This window comes from Stylophora pistillata, chromosome 13, assembly GCF_964205215.1.
Source record: "Stylophora pistillata chromosome 13, jaStyPist1.2, whole genome shotgun sequence".
Taxonomy (NCBI): Eukaryota; Metazoa; Cnidaria; class Anthozoa; order Scleractinia; family Pocilloporidae; genus Stylophora; species Stylophora pistillata.
Window position 1 is genome coordinate 21,474,733 of NC_142531.1, and position 18,853 is coordinate 21,493,585.

At 38.6% G+C, this 18,853-nt stretch overlaps 1 protein-coding gene and 1 pseudogene across 2 annotated transcripts; both read left to right on the forward strand.

Annotated features, from left to right (window-relative positions):
* The first annotated feature begins 1,820 nt into the window (after positions 1 to 1,820).
* On the forward strand, positions 1,821 to 16,491 carry LOC111329324 (uncharacterized). Of its 2 annotated transcripts, none has more exons than XM_088743962.1 (8): positions 1,821 to 2,965; positions 9,790 to 10,418; positions 11,264 to 11,358; positions 11,764 to 11,923; positions 12,901 to 12,967; positions 13,605 to 13,936; positions 14,657 to 14,819; positions 15,907 to 16,491. In XM_088743962.1, exons 2-8 carry the CDS (start codon positions 9,798 to 9,800, stop codon positions 16,119 to 16,121), a joined length of 1,653 nt encoding a protein of 550 aa, XP_088600088.1. In that variant the 5' UTR covers positions 1,821 to 2,965; positions 9,790 to 9,797; the 3' UTR covers positions 16,122 to 16,491. The 2 variants fall into 2 exon arrangements, with proteins under 2 accessions (XP_088600088.1, XP_088600089.1); XM_088743963.1 differs by lacking the exon at positions 1,821 to 2,965 and adding an exon at positions 9,506 to 9,642.
* Positions 3,004 to 8,245, forward strand: LOC148718136 (uncharacterized; annotated as a pseudogene).
* Positions 16,492 to 18,853: the final 2,362 nt, after the last annotated feature.

Below are 18,853 nucleotides of genomic sequence, written 5' to 3' on the forward strand. Positions count from 1 at the left end.
TATTCCGGAGATACTCCAACTGAAGTAAAGAATTTTTATACCGAGGTCGGCCGGCACCTCCACTTCAAGGAGAAGCTGTTGGGAACCCTCGGATAGGGTAAATAGACGTGCACGATGTAGCTAGGATTGCTAGCAACTCCTACCTGCCTAATAAGGTCCGTAGCTGTAATACCAGACTTTAAAGAACCCGAATTCTCTCAGTATTTCCTGCCTCGCCTCGATCCAAGGAATCGAGCAATTCAAGAGTCGTACAATGAAGTTTTCTGCCATGTTTCGGTCAGCATTTGGAAACTAACGTTCACAGTCTCTCAACAGACAGTCCACGGATTCCAACAAATCCGTTGTTGGGGAACAAACAACCACCACTACCACAAAGGCAAGGAGTAAGAACCAAACCTTGATCGAAATTAAGACGAACATGGCGGCCATACTTGATTCAAACTGAAGTTACTTTCCGGCTCTATCGTACATAAAGTAGGTTTATTGCTAATGGTATAATTCGATGCCTTTTATATGATGGCCTGCTATAACCCCAATACAAACGTTTGTTCGTAAGGCATATATATGGGTTTTTTTTGTGTGCATATATATGCGTGTTTCTAATAAAATGGTCATATACTTGGGAATAAAACACAATTTTAATTTACGTGGCAAAGAAGCGCACGTATATCGTGTAGCAGGAATGATTGCAAGTATACGTGGGCAAAAACCGCACATATATCGTGCCATGATTTTGAAACAAATGGCCAACCATTAGTGCAATAGTCATATAGCGATTTATATGGCGATCTGTCTATCTAAATACTGTATTTTACTTAAGGTAAACGTTTTATTTTCTAGTCTGCGAGTTTTAATTCAACTTTCGTTATGTTGTATTGAAATAATAATGTAATCTCTATCCTAAAAAAATTGAGAATTCAGAGATGCATAAGCACTGCTTCTCTTTTGATTAATCCACAGTTAGAAACTGATGTTATCACAATGCCATAGGAGACTGTTCAGTGTCGTGACACTGAACAAACAACCAAACGGTTCTTGTAAGAGATTTGTTATATCGTCATGCATGGCAGATGCGCTATGCATCTTTGGTTTAGTTCGAGCACAATTTTGCCATCGTGGTGAATATTGAGCCGATTCTTGCAAGAGCCGCTTAGCCGATTCACTAATCCCTTCCATTAGTGAGGGATGCTTAACAGGTTACCAATAAAGTTTGTGTTCCGTAATTGTATAGTTTTTAGCACCCCCTATCGATCGAACGATGAATCTGAAGAAATTTAAGTATGCGTTTGAACGAAACGGTAGCTAAAAGATATGTATCTCCGTTGCACAATGAAATGTCTAAGAAATATTCCAAGACATGTAAATTTCAATTATTTCAAGTTGAGAAATATTTTGTCGTCCTGTTTTCAGAGAGAAATCGTTCGTGCCGTTTTAAGAATGTAAGATATGAAATTTCTAAATGGCAAATCATCGCACAAGATTACCTGTATGTGTTATAAAGATTGATAATTTTGAAGTTTTGTTCATGGCCCGCTTTCACGGGGTAACAAAATGTCGGAAGATAAATATGTAGTTGTATTTCATCGGAGTAAGTGTAGAACTCAAAATAAAGAAGATACCATGCATCATTTACAAAAAAAATATGATTAGAACTTGTTTTGTTTCGTTTTGAAAGCGCATCTTAAGAAAAAAGTAGCATATTTTTCAAAATCGAGCATAATTTTGAGCATTAATTGAAAAAAATTCGGGCAATGCTAGTAGCATAATATATGTGCATTATTAAACAAAGTTTATTTGGTCAAGATGGCTGAATATTGGCCTAGTTCTTTCATGCGTTTTTATGGACCAAGACGAAGTTAAAAAATTACAACCTTTGGAAGTCTGCTTCTTGCACCGAATGAAAGTAGGCAATCCCGAGCATTCTTGGCTACCCAAGTGGGCAAGATGAGCCCACCTTGCCCACTCGGGGCAATTCAAGAGAATTTGAACTGGAATGATTATGTCAAAGATGTGGCAAATGCCTCTTATGAAGTCTTACGTACACTTCGTAAGTTGAAACACTTTACAGACTTCAACCTAAGAAAGAGACTTGCAGGATTACTTGTGTTATCAAGACTCGACTATTGTGACTCCGTCTTTTCACCTCTGCCGCGATATTTGCTGAAGCGCTTTCAAAAAATTGAGTTTGCTGCCGCAAGGTTTGTTTATGGCAGATATTTTAGTAACATTGGAGACATTTTAAAGCTGAATTGGCTTCCTGTGGAAGAAAGAAGGGATTTTAATTTGCTGAGGTTGACCTTTAAAGCGCTTTATTTTAGACAGTGGCCAACATATCTGAACTTACAACGAGTCCCTATACGTAGAGAGCTGCGCTCGTCAGACTGTATTAGACTATACAGGTTCTTTTAGAAAAGGAGACCTTTCAAGACGCCTCGGCCGTTTTATTTAATAATCTACCAAAGGAACTGAAAACCTGTGACTTGCCTATTTTTACATCGCGTTTATTCAAATACTTAAAAAACCGGGCGAAGGCACGCCTTTAGTAATTTTAAATTAGTAAGTTTGAACTGTATATAGACTGGAATGTTTTGCTACTTTAAATTTATGATTGTAAATATTAAATAGGTTTTAGTTGATCCTATAATATATTTAGTTCGTTAGTGACAGATGAAGAGCCACTCTGTGGAAACACTGTTAATAATCCCTTTTCTTACTTACTTACATACTTACTTACTTACTTACCTACTTACTTGGGTAGCCAATCAGAACACAGGGTGCGCTTCATATTGCCTACGGGCGCCGCCAGCGACATAATAACCTCCTTTTATTCGCACAATCTACAAGGGTCTATTTAGTATTCAGCCAACTGGCGCTTGTACACTCTGTGTAGATCCAATTTTCAACATATTGGCAAAGATAAAGGCTCTCGTCATCAATTCAAGAAGTCCAATTGATTGTTGTGCAGGTATGGTAAAATTATTGCCCTATTCGTGAATATAATGGTTTCCCGGAGAGAGATGAAAACCATGAAAGGGTCTGAAAGTTGAACAACCTGCAAATATTGCGCCTCTTGCTGAGGCAACTTTAGTAATGAAACAACTGGCGAGACAGTGACGCCGCGAATATTTTGAAAAGAAAATATCATGGAAATTGCGTCTCTCAAGGCACAATAAGACATAACAAAGCCTAGCTAATAGTCCTCTGTAACCTCCTTTTCCCAAGAAAGTTAAAGTTTTAAAACGGTCACCCTCTATGTCCGATGCTGAAGTCCTATTATTTCTCTATAGTTTACCTAATTTCGAACGTTAAAGTTGTCACCCAATTGAGACCTTCCAGTAAGAGCCTGCAACCAGCGAAATTCACCGTCTTTATTCTCTAAAATTTAAAACATAACCTTTTAATTTTAAAAAGGTAGCCGTCATGATGTTTTCCTACACCATCTGTTTTTGCATATGATTTATGATTATAATTTGAAAAACCTCCTTCTTTAGCACCTGTTTGGAAGCATTTTACGTCTGACGGACTTTCCTTGAATAATGAACTCTGAAATAATTCAACACCTTTCCTATTTCTTTGCAAAAATAAATAATTCGAAAGCCCAAAAAAGAAAACGGCTGGTAATGGGGAGCTTTCAGTGGTCCACAGCACAGTTATTTTTTTATTTCAATTATCTAAGCGTTTTACAAATCGACATCCGGTATGACGGGGCGTCATTTACTGTGACGAGTCGCTCGATTCGAGTCGAATCGTATTGATTCGACAACATCTTCAACCCGCTTCACAAACACCTGCAGAATATTTTCTAAGTGTCTTGCGAATCGACATCCGGTATGATAGGTCGTCATTTACTGTGACGAGTCGTTTATCTATCGGTCATTTCCTTCCCAACTCAAAACGATCAGCCTTCATAGGGGAACTCCGGGGTATTTTTGAAGTAATTTTATATTATTGACCTGTTTCTTCTGTCTCGATTTTTGGTAACCCTTTTTGCTAGCCGTTCCTTTTAACGTAGATATGTTTCCTAAAGTGAGAACGAAAAACGCGATTAGAACTCCGCCACCTTGGACGTTTATGAGCCGTATTAAGTTGGTCAGCAGTCCGCTGTTGCGTCAGATCGTCAATACCCTTTTCGTGGGACTTTCTAAAAGTAATAACACTTCGCACTGATACGTTTTTGAGATTGTAAAGCTAGTTTATTTGTAAGTTCGACGAAATGGTGAACTGCTGTGTTCCTGGATGTACCAATTACTCTGCTAAGACAACAAATTTGAGCTTCCATAAGATTCCATCGGACAAACAGCGGAGGAAAGCATGGCTGGAGAGAATTCGTCGCTTGAATATGCCGCTCTTACAATACAGCTATGTCAGTAGTGATCACTTCTCGGCAAACTGTTTTCAGTCGAATCTTCAAGCGAAGATCGCTGGGCAAAAGTATAAACGCCGGCTAAAGGAGGATGCTGTGCCTTCTATATTTGACTATGCTTCACAATCTACTAAAAAGAGACGCCGATTGTCAAGCGAAAATCGCCACGATCGACGAATGCATCAAGAAGTTAGTTAAAGTTTTTGTTTTGATTATTACCATTTACGAGATGATTTCTTCAATCCAATATGTTATAATTTCTCACTCTCTGTGAATAAGAAAGGACCGTAATCTCATTCAAATAATTATATAGAAGGGCTTTGACCGACGACAGAGCATTTCTCCGCACCGAATTACAAAACGAGGTAGATAATAATGATTTATCTTGCTCCATGCATCTTAATACGTAATTGTACCTCCTCGACGCTAAAAATTCCCCATTTTGGACTATAAAAAGGGCTCACTTTTTGTCCTCTCTGGATGAGGGGCTAGATATATAAATTTACATAAGTATTTTTCCAGAAGAAATAAAGTTTCAATAACAAACGAAGTATACTGTCATTGTTTCGTATCAGGATGTCGCGGAATTACTGGCCGCTACAAACGATCAGAATGCTTCCACAGAAGGAGTAGTAAGTAATGACAAAGTTGTTGTTTCTGAAAATTCAGAATCCTTTTCTTGGAGTCCAATGAAGTGCGATGTTGGAATTCAGTGCTGTCTTCAACCTCTTACCCTCAAAAGTAAGGCAATACAGAGTTTGAAGATGCTGCCATGACTACTAGAGTTAGGACTAAGTCTCCCCCTCCGACCCAGGCAAATGCAACCGAAAAAGTTTCCCTACCGATAGATGAAACTACAACAGGCATTTTCCCTCTTTCAAAAACTTTAGTCATTAATGCTGAAGGATGGAAAGTTAACAATGATCATAGTTATGCTATGCATGCTCCCCAATATGTAGTCTTTCCTACTTATGAAGATGACAGTTTCAGTGTTACCTCATTGCCCCCTCTGCCTGAGGTGGAAGTTGTGATACCTAACACTGTTACCGAAGAGAATGAGATGGATGAAAGTGATGATGACAATGATTATGAGGATGATGACTTTGAGGACCCAAATTGGCATTTGCCACTAAATGTAAATAGTTTCACCAGAGAGGATGTCAAGGATGACACATTATTTGAAGAAGAATCCAAGAGAGACTACATTACCCCTGACTCTGAAAAGAAATATGTTGTCTTTGAGTCATCCATAAATAAATTGCTGAAAAGGTGCCCCAGTTGTGGAGATATAATAATCGATTGTGAAACGAAAACGACTGGTAGCATGTTATCAGTTCAATTGAGTTGTAACAGTGGCCATACAGTAAAGTGGGATTCACAGCCAGTAGTGAAACGGAAACCCCTGGGAAATCTATTGTTGTCTGCTGCTATTTTGTTTACAGGTAATACTTTTACTGCAATCAGCCAGTGGGCATCATGCTTTAATCTTCAATTTTTCAGTGAAAGTGTCTTTTATGACACACAGAAGAAGTACTTGTTCCCTGTTATTCATGAGGCATGGGAAGCTGAAAGTAGGAGGCAAATTGAGATTCTCACTGCCAGGGATGTTGTTAATCTTAATGGCGACGGTCGCTGTGACAGTCCAGGCCATTCTGCAAAGTATGGCACTTACACTTTTATGGATGAGGACACTGGTAATGTGGTGGCATTTCAGGTGGTTCAGGTCACTGAGGTCACATCTTCTAATGCAATGGAGAAAGAAGGATTTACGAGGTGCATAGAAATGCTTAAAGGAAAAGATATCACCATCAGTAGGATTGCCATGTCTCTATCACCAGTTCCATGGCCAAAGATCACCCAAACATCAATCGCCAATATGATGTGTGGCATCTCTCCAAGTGGGTGGTAAAGAAGCTGACTCATAAGGGAAATCAAAGGGGATGTGAGGACCTCTCACCATTGATACAGTCAATCTTAAACCACCTATGGTGGTCTGCCGCAACCTGCAATGGTAATGTTTTGGCTCGTCAAGAAAAATGGTACTCACTCTTAAATCACATCTGTAATAAGCACATCTAGTCAGGAAATACTCATTTCCACCAATGCTGTCATCAAAAAATGTCTCCCTCTGAAGCCAAGAAAGTCTGTTGGCTTAAGCCAAACAGTCAAGCTTTCTTAACTTTAGAGGAAGTGGTCGTAAACACTAAGTTGTTGAAGGATATTGCTAAGATTACTGACTTCTGCCACACAGGTAGATTAGAGGTATATCACTCCATGATGCTTAAGTATTGCTCTAAACGTGAGCATTTCTCATACCAGGGCATGGTTGCTAAGACCCAGCTTGCTGCTGTTGACAATAATCACAACACTGGCCATAGACAAGCTGCAATAAAGTCTGGAGCACAGGAAGGCCTGGCACGCTACAAACTTTGCTTTCCCAAGGCAAACAAGCGATGGGTTGTAAAACCCGTAACTGAAAAGAAATCCTACGAATATTTGAGAGATTTACTCGCTCAGGTTGTTAAACGATGTGAAGCGGGAAACAGAATTGCTCAACCAATACCTGTTCTTTTACCGAGAAATATAGCCGCAGAGCCAACACCTCCGAAGGCAGACATCATTGATAACCATTGTTCAAGATTTAATAGGTAAATTAAAAACCACAAAGAATGTGTTTGTTTGGTGATTTAACTCAAAGGGATTCTCACATATGTTCAAATTTTCTGTTTAAAAACTATATATTAAAGACATACTAGTTTACAGTTGTCAGAAGGAGCCCGGAGGTTGTTCATAGAAGTAGGAGAAAATAGATAGCTCTTCTTTAATAATCAATTCACTGATTTACTTTAGGTTATTGAATGCAATACAATATTCCATCAAAAATCTCTATAGGTGAGAGAAGCACTTGGGTTCATCATTGGCAATTATATTTAAAGAAAAATTAATGAACTAACAAATGGAGCATATCACAAACAGAGTATTGGAAGGAGTAATGCAAAAATAACTATTTTTCTTATTCTGTAATCAGGCCTTTGTAGAAGGGTTCAGTAAGGACTTTATTTATAGAGGGGGACACGTAACAGCTGAAAAGCTGACAAACCTGTGGCCCTCTAACTAGATTATACAGCATTACAAAAAACTGATAAATAATTAAGTATATAAATAATTACAAAATTCTATGATAGAAATAGCAGGATATATTAAAATTATTCAGAAAGATAAAATTAATCTATAAAAAATTAAAATTAGATAATGTGATATTGCTTAACATTGTTTCAAAGTTGTCCAGGTTTTTATATGAGCTTACAAAATGCTTTTTCACAGCTGTTTTGAATAATTTTATACTAGGCTTATTTTTGATATCATGGGGAAGGCTGTTCCATAACTTAACTGCGTCAACACTGAATGCCTTGCCACCATGGATGAAAACCTGGATGCTGTGTGATGCATTTTGGTTCCTCTTGACATTCACCACTAGTTACTGCCGCAATAATTTTATTTTTCACTGCCGTTATTTCCTGACAGCCAATACAGGCCTCCACTCTTCCCATAACCTGGCAGTTCTCACACGAACACCTAGATTTTAGAAAATGCTCCGCGGTTAAAAAAAAAAATAAACTGACGCTGTCTCAGGGAATAAAATTTGTGTTTAGGCTTTTGGATTACATATTTTTATTGGTATGGACAGTGTATAAAGTATTCACTTACTTATACGTAGTTTGTACAAGGAAAAATAAATGCTGGTCCGAACTCGGATTTTGGGATCCTACCGCTTAGATCTTGTGAGTACTATTACAATCTTGACCTCGAAAGCGACACTGAAAGCTTTGAATCGTACACACACTGCATGAAATGAATCGTCTACTTAGTCGTACTGCAGGGCCAAATAAAACAAGGTACAAAAAAAGGTACACACCTGATTTAAGTATCTTTTATTCGTTCTCTTATTGTACGAATACTCTGAAAGCAGTACATGCACATTATCGTATGAAAACGTCGCAGTCGCATGTTACATACCAATCAGAATTTTCCAGTCGCGGATTTGTGTTTTCCTCCTCGCTTTCCTCGCCCGAAATGCTCTCGTTATCGCTCACGCTTTTATCTGAGTTCCTACGTGGCTCAAACTGATAAGGCTGAATGGAAAAGCTATTCGTAGCACTTTCTTCGTCGTTAAAACCATCGTTAATAGGGGCAGACTCGGATAAATCCATATTTCGCATGTACACTAAACAAGTCCACACCTTCGAGTCTCGCCAGGATCATATTTCTTGACGATTTGACGTCACACGAATACACGCTGACCAATTATGAGCAGGCAGTTAGCTTTCAAGATGGCGGAATTCTAATCGCGTTTTCGCTCTCACTTCAGAAAACATAACTAGGTTAAAACGAACGGCTAGCAAAAAAGGTTATCAGAAATCGAAACAGAAAAAACAGGCCAATAAAGCAAAATTACTTCACAAATACCCCTGCGTTCCCCTTTAAATGTTTTTTAAGTCCGCCCCCACTCTCTCCCCCACAAACTACTTCATAATAACATTGGTTCGTTGGTTACTCGATTAATATGCAGCATGCAACAATGTTTCGGCCTCTGTTACTATTTCGAAAGGTACCATGGCAAGTTGTTCAAACAATTTCTTTCTCGATTGCAGACAACCATCCTAATCGAAATTTTGTTAAAAATTGTTTCAAAATTCTCGAGTTTTGTTCATTTTTTTCGTTCATCGCTCGAGTTTTGCGTAAAAATAGCCACATCTGTTCTAGTGAAGTCCTGGTGTGAATGTTTCGCTTTCGTTTCAACCCTCCCGTTGAAGATGGTTTTGTTGTGGTAATTTTTCAGTACACACGGTAGAGCTGAATTTCACACCTGCCTTCTAGCATAGGAAGCTGCTTTCCCTAATTTGCATTCGGTTCATTTTTATTAACATTAACATTACATTCATATGGGTATTTTTCTGCGGCTCATTATTTTTTTCACGAGGTTCGGCCGTTCGGGTACTTAGGGTGGTTTGTTATTGTTCATATTGGACTTCGTCTTGAGGTACTTGGCAATGGATTTTTAAGACATTGTTTTCTTTCTTTGATATAACGCCTGCCATTCAGTTAAAATTTCCACAGGGCACGTCTAACCACAGAACAGCTTGGTGGTTTCGAAAAAATCCGAAAGTGGGAAAAACCCAAAGCTCCCGATATGCTGTTTAACAGGAAACGCTGAAGCAATTTCTGAACTGTAATTTTTCGCGGCTAAAAAGCTAAACTTTAACTATTTTTTAGACCAGGTGAGATTTTATCACTATATCATAAATACTTTAATCTAAAAGAAAACTATTAAATAGACTGAATTACGAATAAAGCTATTTCTTCCCATCTCCAGTTCTAGCTCAGGGTCCAATTTCAATTTTGACTACTAATTTCTTTATTCACAGCATTCAATATGTACAGAGCCACGATTGGATTCATCTTAGTTCTGGTTTGTTTCGACACATTGCTTGTCACTAGCTATTCAAGTCATAAATCGAAATTAGTCCGTCGAGCTCGTGAGATCAGACAAGAGCGACAAACCCGTGAACCCCGTCAGGCACATTCAAACGACTCCAAATGTCGATACAGAATGGCTCTTTTGGACCTGCCTCCTTACATAATGAACCCAGTTAATAACAAATCAAACAAAGGGTTCATGTACAAAACACTCAAGGACTTTATAGATATCGAGTGTTTCGAAGGAAAGGAGAACAAGAAGGAGTCGGATTCTTATGAATGCATTCTGGATCCAATCTTTGTACAGGGCTACGACAAGATGTTCAAACTGATTAAAGAAAAGCGAGTGGACTTTGCTTTTCCTATTCTGCCTGACGTGAGAGCTGAGCTAAAGACTGAAACCAGTGTCACGCTCTCCCGGGCAGTTGTCTCACCTGGGTGTTCGATGATAGTGAACACGAAGTTATGCGAGCAGGATTCCCGGAAACAGTTGATAACTTCCATTATTTCCCAGTGGCCGATATTGGCCTGTATCATACTGTTGTCAGGGATATCTGGGGTTATCATTTGGTTATTTGTAAGTATTATTGGCCTAGAAAACATGTTTATATTGAGTAAACATTTAATAATAATAATAATAATAATAATAATATTCAAGATTGCAAGATCTTTGAAAGTCATGAGTTGAAGACTTCATCTTAGCCATGTGTTATTTTGTTGAGTTTTTAAGACATTAGGGACTAGCCACTAGGTTTTTTTTTTTTTAGAAGTTTCTTTTTTTTTTTTATCATTTTGTATTAGTTTTTCTTTTTTGGGGAGGTACATATGTAAATTGTAAACATGTTAGCTGGCCACGTCCTAGAAGCCCAGCTTTCGTGTATATAGGTTCTGGCATCCAGACGTTTTAACTGCCATAATAATAATAATAATAATAATAATAATAATAATAATAACAATATTTTAACAGGGAGCCCACTTCACCAAAAGGTGCTCTTCAGTGAGGCCCTAAATGCTGACAGTTATTGCATGGGCAATTTTTTTCACTTAAAGTAGAGTTGATGATTTTGATAACTGTAATGCATAAGAGAATTAAATGATGAATCAGTGTAATTCCATAATTGACCATCTTTCTTAATTAACACTCATAGTGCTCAATCTCACAGACAAAAAACACTCGAAATTGACGTAAACTGTCAGAAATCGAAGATTAACGTAAAAGATTTTTTATCAAGTTATTTAAAGATATTTGAGCTCCTAAGATATCGAATTGCTATTAGTGAGCAAGCAGCGCGCGTGCAGCGGAGCCCCATGCTTACAAAAAATGGTGGTAATGTTTCTTCAAGATTGCAATTTTAGTAATTTGGCTTGTGGACTGAAGTGTAGTATCAATTTTAACAACGTGCTTGTGTTTTAAATTAACAGGAACACGGAACAAATGCAGAGTTTTTTTCACCATCGTTTGCGATTGGATCTCCTCAGGGGTTTTGGTGGGCAGTGGTATCACTTACAACAGTGGGGTAAGTTATCGTATTTTTCATTTGTATGCAAAAATACTGGTGCCACACTGTCGTGTGTTTTTCTACTTAGGGAACAGTCATTACTTTTCGCCAAAGGGAGAGGATCAACTAATTTTTTGGGGGGGAGGGGAGGGGAGTGTTCACATAGTTTTCAGAGGGAAAAGAGGGGATATCAGTTGTCGCTCTCAAGGTATAAATGGGGGACTACAGAAAATTGACTGTCGATCAACTGTCAGTCGGGAGTCCTGAATATTATAGAGTCTTATGGGGGGAGATCAGGTAAATTTTACCGTGGCGCAACCAAAATCCCTTGACTGACTGGCTTCTTAAGTATTTTTTAAGTTCAGAACCCTGGATCCTCTCCCTTTATCCACCACCGTGCACTCATTTTGTCTTCATTTTAAGGTATGGTGATAAAATACCGGGGTCGATTCCCGGACGGTTATTTAGCATAATTTGGATCCTTGTTGGAGCGATAATATTGTCGCTGTTCACTGCTATGGTCACAAATGCTATGAACACTGCTATGGATGGTTCCAAATGCAAAGATATCAGCGGCAAAGAGGTGAGTGTAAAACAAGCTAAAAAATAATTTATGAAGCTGTCAGTGTTGTCGGTGTTAATTTCTTTAACTTTGCTCAACAACTCATTTTGCTATTTCTGTGGATTTATGTCAAGTTGGTAAATTATAACCTTTAAGGCAGATGCTAACCATACACAAACTAGAATATCAGTCGTCCCTTCTTTTCAGCAATCGAAGTCCTTCGCACCAATAACAAAAAAAATAATAATAACCGTGAAAAAAAAATTGATGTTAGCGCATTGCACCGTGCCTCACGCCTATATTTCTAATCATCAATTTGTGTTTTGAGTTCACTGAGTTTTGACTCGCACGAAGGACTTCTGTGAAGAGTGGAGACTGCTCATAGTCTATGTACAAACTATGAGATAAAAAAGAAGAAAGAAATATGAAACATCTCACAGCAGGCCACCCCTGTGCTTTTAAGATCAGCGTCTGACCTGTTGCGAAAGCCTCCATAACGTTCTTCGTAAAATCCATCGCTAGAAATACCCTACACTAATTATTAGCAAATTTTGAGTGAATGAATTACCGAGTAATCACGCAATTCACCCAAAAATATGCAGAGATTCTAAGATGGCGTATAATTTGTACGTTTATAAGAAAATCAAATATTCTAGGTTTTATTGTCATCTATCTATCTGACGACAAATGCGAAACTCTTTACCAGGCCCTTGTAAGTTTTTCCTTGTGCCATTTTATTTTATTTTCCATTTGCGAAAGTAATCATACACGCACTTGGGACCTACCGATTACTGACTGATGGCACGTGAGTACTTATTAAATGCTTCCTTGTAATAGCAAAAAGGTTAGAGGAAGTGGTGGCGTTAGAGGGGGGGAGAAGTTAGGGAAAAAGGGTAACCACACTCAATACATGCGTAAGGCTTTCTGCCGAAGGACTTGTGGGTAGAGAAGATAAAAACTGTCTTTTTTTTGTTCTCATATAATGACATTTACCTTAGGTTGGTGTGTTTATCAAAAATACAGAGACGCAACTAGTGGCAAAACAGTACGAAGCAAAGATAATTGGTAACTAACAATTTTTGCTGAGGTTATTTTTACCGACAACTTTCGTTTAAAAATAAAGTTTACAAATGCTTCAGTCTTCCCTCATCCTTCGTTCAGTTAACGTGACGATGCCATGCTGGATTAACGAACATTGCGCATGCGTTCGTGATTCCAGTCCCACCGAAGAACTCAGGGATAGTTCAGCGTGTACCTGATAACGTTGCAGTATTTCATGTAGGGGGGGGGCACACTCGCCTCATTATGAGAGGGAGGGTAAAGAGGAAGGGCTTTACCTCCAGTCCCACCTGAGGACTCAGGGATAGTTCAGTGTACACCTGATAACGTTACAGTATTTCATAAGGGGGGGGGCACACTCGTCTCTTTATGAGAGGGAAGGGAAAGGGGAGGGGCTTTACCTCGCACCGATGGGAAAGTCGTCCCATATCATGTAAAACATTCCTTAGACCAGAAATACTGGTCAGTGACACCCTTACCCTCTCCACCCCTTACCAGCGAGATACACGTCAGAGAAACTCTAAATATCAACTGGAAAAATAATCAGTGGTTCGTTTCTTACGAATGCATTTTTGTTGGCAAAGGAACTTTTTAAAGTGACCCCCATGTAACTGGACTGATCCAGAAATATTTGATGTTACAGAGTTTAGCAGCCTGGAAGTGATGCAAGAAAAGCTCAGCGAAGGTACAATCGGAAGAGTCCTTATAGATCGAAACACTGCATTTTACTTCCTCGATAAATCCGGACTGAAAAAGAACAGGCAGATCCGTATGATTCGCAATATCGATTATCCGATGGAATTTTACATGGCGCATGTGTATACAGGACCAGTGAACATTACAAACGATTCCGATCCAGAAATTGCCACAAGAAAAAAAATAGTGGAATGCGGACCAGCAATAAAGAGTGGTTCCACAATTTTGCTCGGAGAAAGTAAGGAGGCCTCGGGCGAGCTGATACCCGCAGAGCTGCAGGTAACCTTTTCAAACACTTATGAATTTTAAAGAATGATCACGAAGCTCAAGAGTGATAATTGATTCTCACGTCAAGTTTTTTATGCGAGACCATGCAAAAGCTTTCTGTCGCCTAACGGCTTTCACTGACGGGTAGAATATTAAGGATCCTTCTTGAAAGCACAGACTAACTGATGATGAAAGAAGGCTTACAGATATGAATCCTTCTTCCGCGGTTATTTAGATGCCTCTTTTTGTCTCTTATCTTTTTAACTCCTCGAAGAGATTAACGCATAACCTCTCCCTAAAATATTCACACATTATCCAGCATGCAGGTAATGAGAGCACTTAAACTTATCAGGTAGAAGTTATTATCTTCCCTAACCCCAAACTCTCGTATCTAGTTTATATGGAAATTTCGGGGGCTACAGGAGAGAGTTAACGAGGTTGATTGTCGGAAAACCATTGCGTCTCCTGTTTCGTCCAAATTGCAAACCCGTTAAGTCGCATGGCTAATCTGAGTTGCTCTTGTGAACAGATCTCAATCGGTCATGTTTGTAACCTCCAATTTTACTGTGACAATCTTTATATTTCTAAGTATCTGGAAAGTCATCTAGTGTAGATCTAGAGGAACGAGAGATATAGGATAACTCTTGGAAAGCAAAATACCAACCTTGTTTTTAAAATTATTCTGACAGGATGAATCTTTTTCTCTTTAATTTGAATGCATTTTCTTTTTAGACTGCTGACTTGTTTGATCAAATGGATGGTTTATTCTCAAGTGGCTCAGAAATGACCCGGTTTATCTTATTCACTCTTCTCGGGATATTCCTTGGACTTGTCATCATTGGGATATTTTGGGAGGGCTTGAATTCCTGTAATCCCGCTATTCTTAAAAGAAAAAGTAAGTTCAGCCCTTTTTCTTTTGTTTCGATTTAAATTTTCCTTGCTCTACCCTACAACTAAGGTTGACATGTTCACCAAAACAAAAACTACGGTGAATAAAGTTTTGAACGAAAGGATTATGGGGATATATCATCAAATTGGGTAAATAATGTAAAGGAAGGCGCATCTTCTCCAAGCGAGAACCTGGTACGAGCTAACATATTGAGGTGCGATCTTCACGGGCCTAAGTCTCGTTTTGTAACCAATGAGCTTTTCAGTTTTAAAATGGTGAACTGCAAGCTCTGTACTGGTAGGAAAGGGTAAATTCTCATAGCATTAAAAGGATAATTACGAGGTTTCATCAAATCAACCAAAAAGGAACCTAACTTTGCTCATAATTACCCATTTTTAGGTTTTTATTCTGTTTCTTCTATGCATATATTCAATATGTCGAGTTTCTTTTAAATTTCTGAATTCTGGATGAACTGCTCCATCGAGCCGTTTTAAAGTCAAGACGAAACATTCTTTCAAATAATGTGTGACAGTGTCCCCTCACCATCCATTAATTACATAGTTTACATCTTTTGTATCAGGAATTATATCAAGGAAGAATAAACATTTGAATATCGTAGATTGTGGAAAAAAGTATGTTTTCTTTCCTGAAATATTGTGGCAGAAATTTCAGATATATCAATTCTTTCAATCTTGCGATGAGCAAGAAAAGTATCACACTCTTTAGAACGTTCTTCCATTCTGGTTTTAACCGTCATAAGGGACCAGACATTTCTTATCGCCTTGGGAGGGTGAGTCAGAGGATTTTGGTGGGGTTTAGGGGGACGGAGGGGGGACGGAGGGGGAACCAGTCGTCTCTAACAGAGTTTAAATGGGAAACTATAGAAAATTGACTACTAATAAGGCAGAATCATCAGAATACTGCGTAGCCTCATGGGAAATTAGGTAAGTTGCGGCACAACCGAAATCCTCCGACCTAACCACCCCCCCCCCCCGCTCCCCCCCTACCAGGTCATAGGTAATGACCGTTCCCAAACACAATTTTATTTTTTGCTAAATGACATATTGACAGATCCACTTCTTTAATTCTTCAGATAAACACAAGAATGACCAAGGAAGCGAGAAAGATCATCCAGGTCACTTCAACAGGAAGAGATTCGTGGTCGAAAATTTTCAGAGTTTCGAAAACAGACTCAGAGAATTATCTAACGACTTGCAGAAGACAAAAGAAGAGTTTGCTAAAGCTCTTTTAATCCAGGACAATGATGAACCCCATGAGTTGACCTTTAACTCAGCACTGATGCAATAAGGAGAGAAATTGTGACGTTTGAAATAACTTTATCTCAATTAAGCTCATTCTTCTCAGCTGAGTTTGTAAATTATGAATAATAACGTCATATAGACATATTCTTCTGTGTGGGAGAATTCATCGTGACGTCATTTTTGACGATCACCTGACGTTTTATATACACGTACAGGCTATTTTCGATTTTGAAAACCCTCACTTTTAAAGTGTGGTAAAATGCAAATGTTTCGTATGAAAATAAGTTTCATTTGACATGTATCATTCTCTAATCAAAGGCTTTGCGGCCATCCCTGTTTTAAAACAGAGGCATATGTTACCTCTGAAGTGGCTTGATAAAATGAAAAAGAAAAGAGTAAAATGATAATTGCTCATATTGCAGTTGTTGTCATAGGTAGGGTAGGTCAAATCAGCGTATGAGAGAGACGGCTCTTTTGTTCTGTATTTCTACTCTCTCTAGATGTCACGCCGACCACTTAAATACAGTAGCTAACTGTTGTAAATGACTACCGGGAATTGTCAGGGGAGCCTGATGCAATGCTGAGGGGTAACCTTAACTTGTGATGGACTAGCATCCCATTTTCGGGAGGGAGGAGGGGGAAGTAATACTCCTTGTCTCTCCGTGCTTAAGTGAAACCAGGGTAAGTTCCGGCTGGCGGGTCACGTGTCTCCAGTACTTTTTACTTTCTCCCTACTTCCCCTTCCTTCCTGTTTTTTTTTCTCTGTGAAAATTTCATCACAATAAGGCGTACATAAATATTGAACTATGTAGTTTATGCTTAGCTGGTTAACTGGATAAATTAATCCATGAAATTTCAAGCTTTATCGAAAAAGCAAATTTTACTGGGTATCTAGAAACCTAGTTAAGGAACAATGAATTAGCTCCCCTGTAGTATCCAATAAGGAATATCCGAGATATTTGTTGGTATCAACTTACTTACAGGTTGGTGCCTTCGCACCTTTTGTTGCGACACAAATAGTTGCTGAGGAGTTTCATGCAAAGATCATCAGTAAGTGAGAATTCATTCATAGCACCAATGAGCTGTAAGGCCAAAAATTATGGCAAGATGCCACACAAATTACTTAATATCATTTCATTTTCCCCATCAGTCACACCAAAGACACGCAAGACCGTGATTTTATACTCGTCATGGTTGCCCAAAATATTTTATAAATTAAAACAACAAGTTAAGTTAGTAAACATGTTGCTAATAATGAACATAGTATAAAGGAAAACCCCTAAAACCGCCTATAGAATTTAAGATAATCATTTAAGCAATCAGAAAAGTTAAGGTTTGGAACGTTTAACAATGCAGAGCAAAATTCTCATGCTGGTTTGTGTCTATCATTATCAACTGTACCGTCAACCATGATCAGGTTGTCAAGTGAGGATGTCGTTATCCATTAGGTATTTGTAAACTTGCATATGAACACCTCTCTCAAGGATTTTGCTGATTGTTGGTAGAATAGAAATCGGTCTGTAATTGTTGGGGTCACCTCGATCACCAGATTTAAACAGCGCTGACACTTTACTGCACTTCCATATCGAAGGGAAATTGCCAGAGTCCAAAGAACGATTGAATAGAAGAGTTAAGCTATCAGATATGACGGGGACGGAGTCTTTGAGTAAGGGAGCACTTATTCGATCCAAGCCAATAGCCTTGTTAGTTTTCAGTAGGGATAGCTGCTTTAAAGTAAACTGCACATCAAAAGGGTTAAGTTTAAACTTGTTTATATTGTTATTGACATTTGAAGAGCGATGAAGAAAGGATTTTATGCCGAGAAAAAATTTGGTCGCGAGCTTTGAGCCAACAGTAGAGAAGTGGTCGTTTAAAATCTCAGAAATCGTTTTGGGGTCAGAGGTAACAACTCCTTCAGATTCAATACACGATAAAGGAGAAAAATTTTTGCGAGATGTGACTTCGTTAAGTGTTTTCCAAAGTTCAGCAAAGTTGCCACTGTTTTTCTGAATAAGGTCCCGAAAATAAGTATCCTATGTCAAGTCTTCACCAAGTGTAATCAGGGAAGGGTGAACGCAACAACAGAAGGTATGATGATGATCTATAGAGGCTGATACTGATACAGTATTTTTTTCCTAACCAGAGGAAAAAGCTCCTTCTTTAGATATTAGCTTACCACATCTTGCGAGATTGAGCATTTTGACGTTCTGCAGCAAGCCAACGTCATACAATAGGCATGTCTAACATGTCCATGAGCAAATGGGTGCAAATTTTAATGACGAGATAAAAGATAATTTTTGAAACTTGCTTACACGTTAGTGGCAAAGAACAAAAATGTAAAAGTCCACGTTTTGTGACTCTTGAATTATTTAATATCAATATGTCCAAGTTCCTTTTCAATCTGCCTGATTCTTGATCCTAGATTGTTTTTTTCTTTGAAAGTACTGTGATTATGATGTAACTACTTTTACAGCTCATTCAAGCCCGGGATCATTTATGTCTGATTTACATAGATTTGTGAGCGGCAAAAATATTTGAAGTTTACATATATTTGTAGATTTTCCACACCGTAATGACATATCTGAGAATCCCCAGAACAGGAACGTGGCCGACATGTTGCAATATGTAAACAATTTGGAAGAGAGACTCAAAAATTCAATTGCAATGGAGATACAGAGAATGAAACAAGAGATGACCATAACCGTCCATGGCCAGGAAACCCCAACCTCAACGAATCAGTAAAACATAAGCCATAAGATGCATCTGTCAACCGCACAT